We start from the raw sequence: 13389 nt of genomic DNA, 5'->3' as shown, positions 1-13389 counted from the left end.
TGCTCTGCAATATTATTACCGTGTGCGTAATTTGTTCTTCTTCGGTTTCCGTCTTTTTCTCAATTCTAGACAAGAAAAAACCAACAACAAACCGCATGTCATGTTGACAGCTGCGGGCCTATCCGCTCCGCGTGCGGGTTCGGGTTCAATCGGTTCCGATACAAATTGACGGTTACAGCCATCACGAGCAGTAACGAATGCAATTCGTTGAGAATTGCTATAAATATACTAAAAGCATGTTAAGCATGTTTATTGTTGTATAACATTTTCCAAGTGGCTTATTAATTGATTCATAAAATCCTCGTTTAGCAGCATTTCTGAGAATGAGTATGAATAGACCTATTAACTACATTACAAGCCTAAAAACAAGTTTAACTAATAAAACAGCACCTAATTAAAATAAAATTTTTTAAACATAATCATTAATTATGAATCAGTTAATTAAATATTGAGTTTATTAAATTTTAAGAAGGAGTGGACATTATCGACAAAATCACAAATGAAAAACATAATTCATTCATCATATTATTGAATGAATTAGAAAAGATAAGAAAATTGAATTAAACTGTAATTAAAAAATTAACTGCAATCTACAGTTGACAATAAGGAAAAATGCGAAATCTCCAAAAATATTCAGGATTGCTTCATTGGTTCAACCACTGTGCATAACCATTGCATGCGAACTTGTGCTCACACTGGTTGTGTACAACTTTGCACGCAACGTAACATGAACCTGATGGTGCTGGATTTTCATGCCTTCGTCTATTTCAATTTGTTTCCGCGTTTTATTACTTCCGGCGTTATTCAAAAAAGCAATATTAGAATTCGATCATGTTTTACCATGTCCACGTTACGCAACTTCATTTGTATTGCATACTCGGATTAACTTTGAAACCCTCATGAGAATCGTCGTAACGATTTCATATCAGTAACCGTCCTTCTTTCAATTTCCATCTCTGGTATCTTGACAAAGTTAATCGGTAGCTAAATTAGCGAAACAACCTGGCAATAATGAACTCCACTTAACATCAACAAACATTTACACTTTAAATGTGTTCAATCATCTTAGTAACTTGGCGTTGCATAAATTCATTCAGTCAAGCCCAATTACTTTTCCGGGTGGCTCCAAGGCACTCGTGTCGTGTATTTATATTAATGTATGTGCATAGAATTGGGAACAAGCGCCGGGTAGTACCCGGCGGCCACAACATGATGTAGACAGACATCTTCGTTCGATGACGATTTTCGGCGCAGCACCGTTTGGGCTTACTTAATTATATTCCTCGCCCAGCTCCGTTATGCAGCTCACGCCTTTTAAACCGAATGGTTCGTTCCGAATCGATTCCATTTCACGAGCGCGGATTTGCTATATTTTATCACCGTGTCTCATCGACCACGGTGGAATATCCGTTAGCCCGCTGGTTTGGCCAGTGTACCACGGCAACTGTGCCAACTCGCCTCCCGTACGACCCATACGCGGTAGGAATTGTGTCACGTTGATTAGTGCGTTGCGGTCGTTCGGTGCCGTCTGGTGCCGAATCTGACTTCGAACCACCCATCAGCGACATTCGAGGATCGTAAAGTCCGCTTCCTGCTCTAGCGTTTGCCATTTGCCATTGCATTGGACGTGACCTTGGATGAAAGTTTTCAACCGTGAACCGCATTTGAGGTCACAATAAGCGCCACCATTTGTAGTGCCGACTGTTGCAAATGCAGTTCACGCTGTCCAATGACCCGGATGATGATACCCGGAAGGTAAGATTATGTTCTAGTTTTGGTACACTTGTTTTATTTTCTCTTTCTCTCAAAAAAAGAAACCCTCTTATTATATGAAATTAATGCAGAATCCATCGCAACATGACGTACGCACCGTTGGATAATGCCAGGCCGATTCCAAAATATTGATAAATGCAATTACCAGATGAAAATTGATCGATACAACCTCTCGCCATTGTTTTTTCGACGTTCCCTCCACACAATGAACGAAATGCTTCTTCGAGCAAGATGGTTCACCCGGTGCACCTGGCGGTCATCGGGCTGGCCGACGAAAAACCCTCTCTTGCCGCAGCGTAATTGAAAGATGCGCGATTGCCAAGGGTAGAAGAAGAAGGTCAGTGTGGAAAATTTTCGTTTGCCTCGCGGTATTACACGAGGTCGGCGGTGACCGATTCGGGTCAGGTGCGATTTATTCTCACCCATGCTTGCGGGCAGGTTGAGGTGAGATTTTCCCATTATGCGTGCCCATTTGTTTTGCAACTTTATTGCACATTATTTTATTGATCATTTTCTCTCACGCATACCACGATGCACATTTATTGCACGACGCGAAATGTAGGAAACTATTGGCAAAATGTAGGATTTTATGTTAAGATGTGATTGTAACTTAGTGTTTCTCCTCCATATAAAGTATGGTTTTTTTAAATATTTTTTAAACTACTACTTATTTTTTATTATCCATAGATGTAAATTAATGTATTTATATTGATGTTTGGTGATTGATGACTTCTCTAATTAAGTAACATAACATATAAATTAACCATTAAACCACAATTATTTTATCATTTAGTTCCTTAATCGATACGAATTATGAATTGCTTGCTAACTTATGAATTTGCTACTTCAAGTAAAGAGTAAGATAACTACGTCAGACTTGTTCTATCGATTAAATTGATGAATCATTTAAAAAAATATTCATCGGGACCATGATGAAAGGTATCAACTAACATCAAACAGGAGGAAAAATTGGTACCCTTCTGATCGTAAACATCTAATTACGAAGCGGCCTTTCAAAGTTTCGCTCAACTGCACATTCTGGTGCACAATGGACAGCACTCGACGAACAAGGGTAAGAACATAGTCTGCATGATTTATAGAACCTGATTAATGGACCTCGTCACCGGAAATGTTTTTAACCGATAGAAATAAATGGCAAGGAATTTGGTCGTGATACGTTTAGATAGCTTGACTAAAATGAAACAAAGGGATTTGTTAAAGGGTCCAAACGATTGGGTAAATTACTGCTTCCGTTCTAAAGTAAATGGATCCAACCAATGCAATACGTACTGGACAGGACATTTTCCCATGCAGTAGAACACTTGTCAACTTCAACTTCAACCATACCGTTAAGAACACTAGAGGATCAGTCTATACGTGGAAATGGAGTGGATCAGACTGCAGTTTGACATTTTGCGGCATCTTCATGAGGATCGTGATTATCTTTACTTTCTGCGCCCATTTCAATTAGTGGCAGGATATCCCATGAATCCTCGTCGAGCGCTAGTGAAGTTCGTGACTATTGTTCGTAGTATATTGTACATTGCATACCTCGCCAGTTTGACCCATAAGATGTATTATGTACTCTATCAACCAGAGGACATTAACTATGTCTCTTTCGTGTCCGGAGGTATCACAGTCTTCATCGGCGTACTACTGCTGATGTTGATCTTCACCATTCACTACGATGAGTTTCGTCAGTTGGGTGACTTTTTGAACGATCGTTCGTTTGCGAGGGATCGCCAGCTTGCCTCCAAGACTCGGGAGCGCTGGTATCGCTGGAGTAATTGCCTAATTGTTGTTCCTCAGATTAGTACACTACTTGCCGCTCTATCGACATGGATTACACGGCAACACATGAAAAAACACATGATGCTAGTTGTACGCGGAGAACCGATCGGAACCGAGTTTGATCACTTCCTATACTTGAATATTCTCTACTTTCCAATGGTTGGTTTCGTTTTGGGGAGTTCAATCGTGAATGCGATGGTAGTAGGATTTATAGGTGAAATGGAGCTGCTAGCGATCTGTCTGGGGGATGTTTTCAAAACTGTTGAAAACCAACTCATTGCTCAGAACGCGCTAAACGATCAGTCTCGTTATTGGTCCACTCTGCACGAGGAGCTAAGGAAATGTGCGAAGCGCCACTGTGAAATTTTCACGTAACTATTTTCTGTCTGTTCGTTGTTGTCGTTCAATTGACATTCCTTTTTTTCTGTAGTATGCTCCCGAAACTGCAACGAATATCCAGTTTCGTGTTTCTTCAACATCACATCTTTTCGCTTGGAGTCGTGACGGTCGGCTGTTATATGTCACTATGCGGACCGGCATTGCGAGAGGTCTTAGTATTGAACGAATGCCCCGTTTCGGTTGTACTGTTATACTTTATTTTCTGTTACCTTGTGGAGAAATTACAAGACATGGTAAGTGTAAGGAGCTGTGTTTTTGATTGAATAACATACATCACTTATTCATTGAAATTCATTTAAACTTTACAATCCGCTAAGAATCGTTGCATCGGTGATAAGCTGTACGCGACTGATTGGATGATGCAGCTACGATATTCCAGTAAATTTCATCGTGAGTATCGTTCGGAGGTCCTTACGATCGGTTTGCTGATAATGCGAAGTCAACAGCGGATCAGATTCACCTGTGGTTCTATCAATGCAGTGTCGATGGAGAAATTTACTGACTTTATCAATTTGACTTACTCGATCGTGATGTTTTTACTTAACGTTATGTGATCTGTTTGTTAGATATGCTGTCGACATATGTTATCATAAATTATCAATATTTATGCTGAAATCCCATTTTTCAAAGGCTTATGTCGTGTTTGGTGTTTATGCCACGTAGAATGTTTTATAATGTATACAGGGTTTAGCCTGTAGTATACTCCTTTTCAATGTCGTGATACACCAAGCCATATGGTCGGACCATTTAATTAGAGTGAATAATAAAAACACCTTTTACCACATTAACCTGAGAATTATTAATATACTATATATTTACTAATACGCTAATACGCCTCAAACTAGTCAATTTCATTTAATACTGATCTCCAAATATTTACATAGATTTTAATATGTCAAAAGTTTAAAGAAATGTTATACAAAATTTCTGGTTGGAGATGTGTATAAAACAACAAGAGAAATGTCGTCAACTATTTCGAACAAAGAAACATTGCTAAGAATATAGTATTAATATCACTACTAACTACATCCTACTGCACATTGTTCACTGCGTTCATTCGTTCTATTCCAATTCAGAATGACAATGCGGTGACGTACGTGGGGCTGCGTACATATGTTGCATCTTCCCCATATTTCTTCAGCATATTTACCGTTCCTTGCAAGAACGGTTCAGTTTATGCATCACCTTACACACCACAGCCGGGTGTTTGTGGGTCAGTCGGCTAAAACATGCTGTTTTTTTTTGTGTATCGGACCATTCATTTTATTCCGTACCGTACCGACCCCTATAGGATGTCCACATACACCTTCTTCATCGTTTGTTCTTATGCAGTGGACAATAAATCATACCGTTCCCAACCGAAGACACCTTCGTCCGGTAAATTGCATGGCGAATTAATCGGTATAATAATACCAAATGCTTTTCACCGAAAATCTTTTAAGTAAGTGATGCATTGAAACTTGAAATTAATTTAACACTTCATGAGCAAAACCTTAGCTAAGGGTCTAACTAAAATTGATTGCATACGCAAGTAGTAGTGAAAACATAAAACAAAAACTTTGGTGTGACAAAATAGAAACTGTCTGCACGGCCGAAATGTTGGATGAAATTACTCACCCAACTTCACCATTGCCTTCGCTTCTGTTTCCATCTGATCGTCAAAACGAATGACCACGATCCCCTGTACAGGTACACGGTCACGGCCAACGGCCAACCTCGAACGATGCTGGTCTGCTGGCAGTTAACGACCCGGTGGAGTGGAGTGCTGCATCCCGGCAACGGGTGCGTATTTATGAAGACAAACACAACGATCTTGGGATGGGTCGTTTCGGTCATTTCGCCCGCAGGACCATCCAAACACGCAATGGCGAGTGGTGGTAAGGGGGATGGGACAGGGACGGGAGTGAGAACATAAAAATGTAATTAAAATGCTTCCATCCGCGAATCCGTGCGGCTCGCGTAACGGGGCCGACCGACACCGTCATGTGAGGAAGAGCATCGTTTGACGCAACGTATGATATGACCACGCGGGTCCGAGGCGCTCGCATGCCGGTGTGCGTGTGTGAGTATTTATGCGTTTTTGTTGCTTTTTCCGTTTTGCAAACAAAAAAAAAATCCCACCTCACGCAGACGGAATCAAACCCGTGGTTTCGGGCGTGGTGTCCTAAATTCCAGCGTCGTTTTGTTCCTTCCTCCGTTTTGTGAGGGGATTTTTTTTTGTTTTTAGCGGACCGGTGCACCCTCCCAAAAAAGGCCGGAAGCTCCCTCAGGCCAGTTTGAATGAATAAAAGAACGCTGGGAAGCGATTTTAAATTTAACTGTTTCGTACACATGCCCGCAGTGTGAAGGATCCCGCGTACGGGATTGTGTTTTTTTTTTAAATTTATTTATTCATTTTTATGTTTCATTTTGTCAAAGAAAGTGATCGGGAAGCACCGGTTTTTTTTGGGTGTAGTATATTTTGCGTTCCGTACCAGAGTGTGGCCAGAGTTGATGTTGCAGTGGCCAAGGTATCTTTCAGACGAATGCGGTGTTGTGATAAGGCGCACTACCCCGGAACTCACCAGTACTTCTTGATACTTAAAGCCTGTTTCGAACCCACCCAAAAGGGTGATGAATGGCAAGGTACAGAACCAGTTCGCAGTGAAGCACGACGGCGTCGCACTGCTGCAGGACATCAGTCTTGACCGGTTTGCTTTTTGGTGTGTTTTTTTTTGTTGGGGGAACAGCGAAGATGATTGGTAACCCACATGCGCGAGGATAGCTTTGTAAACAAGCGGAATAACAGGAAAACCAAATTATAAATCCAGCTGGTCGTGGATCCGCCGATCGATTGCCGCCATGAAGCCGCAGAAGGATAATTACAGCCCCTTTCGGTGCGGGTACCAATTTGCGGCGATACCGCTAGCGAGTGTGTGTGTTTTTGTTTTGTTTTTGGTTTTACATTATGTTGCTGCCAAAAATTTGTGATTTATTTCTGATTAATGTTCAGCGTGATGATTTGCATCGATGCCACGATCTTCCGGACGTTGATGAGAAGAAGTATCGTTTTATATGGTTTCGCAGTGACTGTTTCTCTTTACTTTAAACACATAAAGGATAAAGGTTTAACATTTGCTTAATATAATTTAAAACAGCTTAAATTATTACATAAAACTTACACCTTCTCCCATTTGTGTCAAAAACCCCTGTAAAAAAAAAGACTTTTATGAATCTATCAACGACAAAGAAAGACGGGTTTTAAGATCAATATTGTTTATGATAAAGGATCTAAAGCACTGCGATATATTGACTGCACAGGACAAAGTAATTTCCGCATCCGTCAAAAACGTAAAAGCATCACAAATAGGATCAATGATGGCTTATCATTGAGACAGGTTCGTAAATGCAAAAGGTAGAAATTAAGCTGTTTCTTCTTTGTTTATAGGCACAACAACTTCAAGGAGTTCCCAGACCTGCCATTTATGGTTTTCTTTGCCCGGAACTGTATAGTTAGTCCTGCGCGTGGGCAAACAGTTAAACCAAACTATCGATGATCAGATAGTGAAAGCGATTCTGAAGATATATATTTAGAAGTTTGCTTCTAAGAGTCTGACATCTAGGAGTCTGATTTAAAATATCTTCTAGTGTTCCTAGATAATATTTTGAAGTTGCAAACAACATCTCCAAGAGGGTTAAGTCCGCCATTTCAGACTTTCTTCAACTTTATTTACCCCCGTTGTGGGATAATCAGTCTGAATAGGATTTATGAACAGGTCCTGTCGTACGAAGACCAGGGCAGCTATCAATACACCGGGTCAACCTACATTAGTAAAGAAAGAAGTGAAGGAATCAGCATTCACCCAAGAAAAGGCGGAATTTTCCAATAAAATCAATGTACTCACAATTATATTATTATTATTTGATTTGGTTATTAAATATTGTCTTATCGGCCATTCTGTAGGGCAAGCGCCCAAATCATTGAGCATAATTCGATGATCATTCTACTTAGTTAATCGTTTACTCGTTTCTGCTTGGGAAGAAAGTCACGTTCCCGTGCCACGTCCCCTATGTCCCGGTTGGGCGAAAGCAAATTTAGAGCTGTATGATAATAATAATTATTTATTTATTGCTCCTCCCAGATTCGGCGCACAGACCGACAAACGAACCGCAGGCATTCGGGGCTTTCACGGCATTTTCACTATACTGCACCGAAGTGATCCCAGTTCGGCGTTTTTCCTTTATTTATGGTAACCGTACATGCAAATGAAGCAACCGATCATAAACATCGGAACACGGTATGCTCGTAAATGAACGCGAGTAGCCGTGAAGGATGCAGGAAGGCGGAGGAATATGTGATATGGGATTTTTTTTAAAAAAACGGCAAAAGAAATTAACGATGTCCATCAGCATGTCAGCATATGTGTGGAGATGGTTGTCTGCCTTTCGGCAGATCCCATCGATCTGCTGCTGTCGCATATAACGATTTAAGCAATAAAACACTCAATGCCGCAATGTGCCGAATTTATCCTTCCGGCCTTGGCCTTCGACATCCCGTTAGGCGTCAACCTTTATTGTTGCTTCGTGTCATTACCGCGCGTGTGCACGCTTGTCTATTTGCATATTTTTCTACCATGCGCCCGTCTGAGGGCGTTATGAAGAAATGGTGAAAAATTGCATCCATTCCGTGCGGGTAATAATCAAACCGTGCCCATGTACAGGGCATTTGAGAGAGAGGAAAAAACCATTCGCTCAGGACGGTAAATAAATATAAAAAAAACTTGGTGAAGCTCTGCTTTGCGCACATCTGTTCCCGTCCTGAAACGTCTGCCGTAACAAGGGGATGATAAATTCTGTTCACTTATTTGCAAAACGAAACGGCACATTCATTCAAACATTTGACCGGCTTTGTTTGGATGCATTTGGTAACGTCTCCTTCAGTCAAGGACGTAAAGACTGAGTGCACTGGCAAATACTTTGCAGCTTGCGTTACGCATCCTTCTCAACGGTTCTTTGCGTTCGTTAGCATGCCCAGGGCAAGAACCAAACCCGTTACAAAAAGAATGTCAACCGGGGGAGTTTTTTTTATTTTTGAGGACATTTTTAAGCACTCAATTATCGCGCAGCAAGCCTCCAACAGGAACGTTGAACAGCACGAGTGAATATTGATAATAAGTGTTTGCTTCACACCATTTTGGTGGATGCAGTGGGTGCATATTAACATTCAATATTTGCAACTTTTGTTCGGCTCGAGTGAATCCATTGTGTTTTCTTTTTGCAGTACTGTCTCAATGCGTCATAACCTTGATTTGCATTTACATTTATTATTTCACATATTTAACACGATGCTATTTTTTTATTGGTCAGCTAATTGTTAAGAAAAAAAAATCCTCCTTCGATCAGTCGATCTTGAATGGAGATCCCTATTTGATTGGAAAAATAACATTCGCGAAGCACTATAATCCAAACCCTCATCACGAATACTTCTAACCCGAACAAACACTTCAAATCCGCTATGTAAAGAAACGATCATCTGAGAGACTTAAGCGGTAAAGACGGCGAGAAGCGCCCAAAAACCTCACCAGAACCAAACCATCTTAAATTAAGTCATCTTCATCCCTACCACATCAAACGGTTCGACAAACCGACCATTACAAGTAACGCCATTCTTTGCTGCTCGCTGTGCATGATGCTGTTGCTTCAGGTGATGCATCATTGTTACGGAACTGGTTCAGCAAAAAATAGCGTCAGGCGAACACTTACAGTTCCATTTCCAAAGTTCCGCAAATCGCATTCAACTTTTGGCAATGATTCGCCCTGGTCAGTATCATCATTATCGTCACCGTTGTGGATCCCATCACGCTACCACATCACATACGGACAGATGTTCCGAGTCAAGGAATAAAAGAACGGTTTCAATCACAAGCAAAGCGAGTTAGTTGGGTGACGACCAAAATAAGAGGAGAAAATAAACTAAAACAAGTTCTTCTTGCGGTAACGGACGGTAACGCTTTCAGCCGGCCGAAAATCTTCCGCACTCGTCATCTGCTCGCGTCATAAAAATTAAGGTCAACGTTGTTTGGTGAGTCAAACAAACCGCGGATCTAGGACTTCCTCCCGAGTCTTGCACACCCAACGACGCCCATCGGCTAATCATCGTTCAGCTTGATCCCCCACTCCCCGAACACCAAGAACCATTTGCCCAATTTGATGTAAGTTGGTGTTTGGGTAGTTTTCTTTTCTCACAGTTTGACTCTTTTCTTAAACAACCACCCTTTCGGACTCGATTCCCACTGGCTGGTAAATGTTTTGTCCAATGGATGTAGATGGGGCGGTCGGCGAAAAATCTTTACCGGAACTGGGTAAACTAACGATCACGAGCTTGCATCGCAGCTTTATTGCTTCATTTCGTAAGCCAACGGAAGACGAAGGTGTTATCGTTTCCTGTTGCGTCTTACGTCGTGAACCCAGCCGGAGGAAAGTGAATCGCTCTGTGAATGGCCAAAGTAGGCCATGCTCCGTGTGAAAGGTATTTTTATGTCTTTAGAACGTACATTGGACGTTTCCGAAATAATAGCATAAGCGAAACTTTTTCAACTGTTCCATGCCAGATTTACCTACGCTATCGTCTGATTGTACCTAATTTATGTTTTACTAACGAAACACACATACGCCAACACTGAATATGGTTCTTCACCAATAGCCACGAAGTCTTCATTGACTACAGATCATGATACAGCGCGAACTAGTGGTTCGATCAGACACGGCTCACACTTTCTGCCCGAAGCATCTTCATTGAACCGAAAGCCGATAAGTGTTGGCAGGCTCAGCAACAAGCACCCCAGTGCGTCATCGCACCATTGATTACGATCATCAGCTGGACGGTATCGTGGTTCGATGTCCATCGTCGGACCAACATTAGGCCAATTGCCCTCTCTCCCCGTTTCCTACATTGCGGCAGTTTGTTTGAAGCTATTCACAGCTAGTTGTTGTTGTTGATTTTTTGTTGCCTTTTTTAAGTCTCAAAATTACGGCGCCGCTGTTCAGGTGGTTGGCTTACTTTTTGCTTTCTTTTCGTACCGCCATTTTTTTTACGGACGTACCCAACAACAAGTAAACTCGTTGCGCGGTACACTGTTGGCTGACGGCTCTAATGAGACGAAGTGGCCGACGAGCGGTCCCATGGTGGAACCCGAGAGTAGACAATCAAGCTGGTGTGTCGATGGAAATTGAAATCTAGTTCATTCATAAATCACTGCCGCACAGGCCGGAAGCGGTCAACGCTGGGAAACCTGGCCCAAAATTGGAGGTTCGATATTTTTGACACTTTGCGTTTGGGTTGGGAACGATGCGGAAGGGAGTTTATTTATGGATTCGATCGAATTGATTTAACGAAAATTGGGTTAACGTTCTGCTTGATGCATTTTATGGGCAAACGAGCGGGGCGAGCAATTTCACCAGGCAAATGATAGGTTCACTTTGGTTTTCGTGCTATTTTTATTTTAGTATTACTAGCTATTGTTACGAATAGTTCATAAATTCTTCAAAAGATCGTTAATTTATGTCGAAGTCAGCCACAAAATTCATTATGAACTTTTTTATTGAAATTTCATTTATGACATGTCACTCATAGATATCATGCTTGTGTGATCAAATATAGAGATAGAGACGTGTGAAGTCTTCTTCAAAATTTGATTTATTTATCCGATTTATACAAATAAACAATTACGTAAAATAACCACCATGTATGATCTCCACTTCATCTACAATACTGCGAAAATTTCAAGGTTATTACGAGAGGAACATTTAAGTAACAATGTAACGCTTTTCTCTGGCCAAATACCACATCGTTCTTCTCACGTAATCGGATACTAAGGCTTTAACCGCAAGAAAACCGACATGTATTTCATACATCTGTACATCAAATGGGAACGTTGTAATCAATTAGTGCATGAAGATCAACTGGATGAAATGTGATAGCGTTGCCCAGCCTACAGCAAGATAGTTCACCTTAAGTGTGATGTTTCGCGGGTAGGAAACCTCAACGGTGTTGCTATTCTGTTCGCCAACTACTAGAACGACTATAAAACGCCCAAGATGCGCCCAGAACAGACATCATTGGGTAGTTGAGCGTTCTAAGAGTAACACAAATTAATCTGCTACGATTGCTTCTTCGCATCCTGCTTGATCCTGCAGCAAAATGACTTCAAAGGTAAAACATCTCTTCGAGTTTTGGTACACGGCGGTAATAATGTCGTATTTCTCTGCTTAGATCTCCCTCATTGCACTAGCTCTTCTGCTGGTTAACGCGGAAGCGCAACAGTACGGTCAGCAGCTGGGCCGCCGTTCGCAGGATCGGTTGAACCAACTCCGATCCTATGACGATGGTGCAAGATCCTCACGCAACTACAATGACCTCTACAACGAACAGCGCTACTCGGGTCGCAACCAGGACCAGGATCTGCAGGACCGACGCGAATCCGAGTACGATCGCGATGACTACAGCTATGGGTACGCGGTGCGCGATGAACTTTCGGGAGACATTAAGAGCCAGCAGGAAGTGCGCAACGGTGACCGGGTGCGAGGCCAGTACCGCACGTTGGAATCGGACGGCACGGAACGTATCGTTGACTACACGGCGGACGATGTTCGTGGATTCAATGCGGTCGTTCGTCATCAGCCATCGGTTGGTTCGAGAGCACAGCTCGTCCACACCCTGCAGCCAGCCGTCCTCGTTAGACAATCGAACGTTGGACATCTGGCTTCTGGCAACCATCGTCCCGCTCTGCTTACCACTCCCCAGCAAACTTCCACCGTTCTGCTACGCAACTAATTTCCACCCGCTCTGATCAATGGATAGAGTGTAACCACTCGAAGAATGCCGATAATGTTAATTCAATAAAATGCCTTCACCAAACATAGCGCGTTGATTTGTTGATCGTTGCGATCTTCGGCGAGAAAGGGAGAGAGACACACGCAGGGAACCATTCAAAACAACAAACTCTAGAGCTAGTTTTATGGGGAGCTATGACAGAAGTAAGGCACCTATCAGCCCCACAATCAATCTACCCCATCCGGGACAGTCTGTCCGGTTGCATCCGGCGCAACACGGGTGAGTTATGGGGTCCGGACGACTGTAGCAACTTGCCCGTCAGACTCATTCCATCTCATTGCTGTCAAATTAACGAGCCTCTGGAGAACGTTCGTGTCCGTCTGCCACGTTTCACCGTGCTGGCAGTAGATGGCAAAACATTAAACCGCTAAATCTCCACTCCAAGCTAATCTAACCGGTCCCGGATTCCCTTTGCATCCCGTGACGCGCAAAAGCGCAACGGAAGACGATCATGGCGGGTGACGCCAAACGCTGCTTAACGACCATCATCAGCAAATGCTCCGGGTGACTTAAACGCTGGGAACGAGCGCAAGTGACGAACGCTGCGAATCGCA

The 13389-nt window shown here is 42.4% G+C and overlaps 1 protein-coding gene across 1 annotated transcript; it reads left to right on the top strand.

The window, feature by feature from the left end:
* The first annotated feature begins 12066 nt into the window (after positions 1 to 12066).
* Positions 12067 to 12850, top strand: LOC128298304 (cuticle protein 18.6-like). Its single transcript, XM_053034048.1, has 2 exons — positions 12067 to 12154; positions 12215 to 12850. Exons 1-2 carry the CDS (start codon positions 12143 to 12145, stop codon positions 12773 to 12775), a joined length of 573 nt encoding a protein of 190 aa, XP_052890008.1. The 5' UTR covers positions 12067 to 12142; the 3' UTR covers positions 12776 to 12850.
* The last annotated feature ends 539 nt before the right edge of the window (positions 12851 to 13389 follow it).

Source organism: Anopheles moucheti, chromosome 2 (assembly GCF_943734755.1).
Source record: "Anopheles moucheti chromosome 2, idAnoMoucSN_F20_07, whole genome shotgun sequence".
Lineage (NCBI taxonomy): Eukaryota > Metazoa > Arthropoda > Insecta > Diptera > Culicidae > Anopheles > Anopheles moucheti.
The sequence above is the reverse complement of the archived record's forward strand: the minus strand, read 5'-3'. Positions and strand labels throughout refer to the sequence as shown.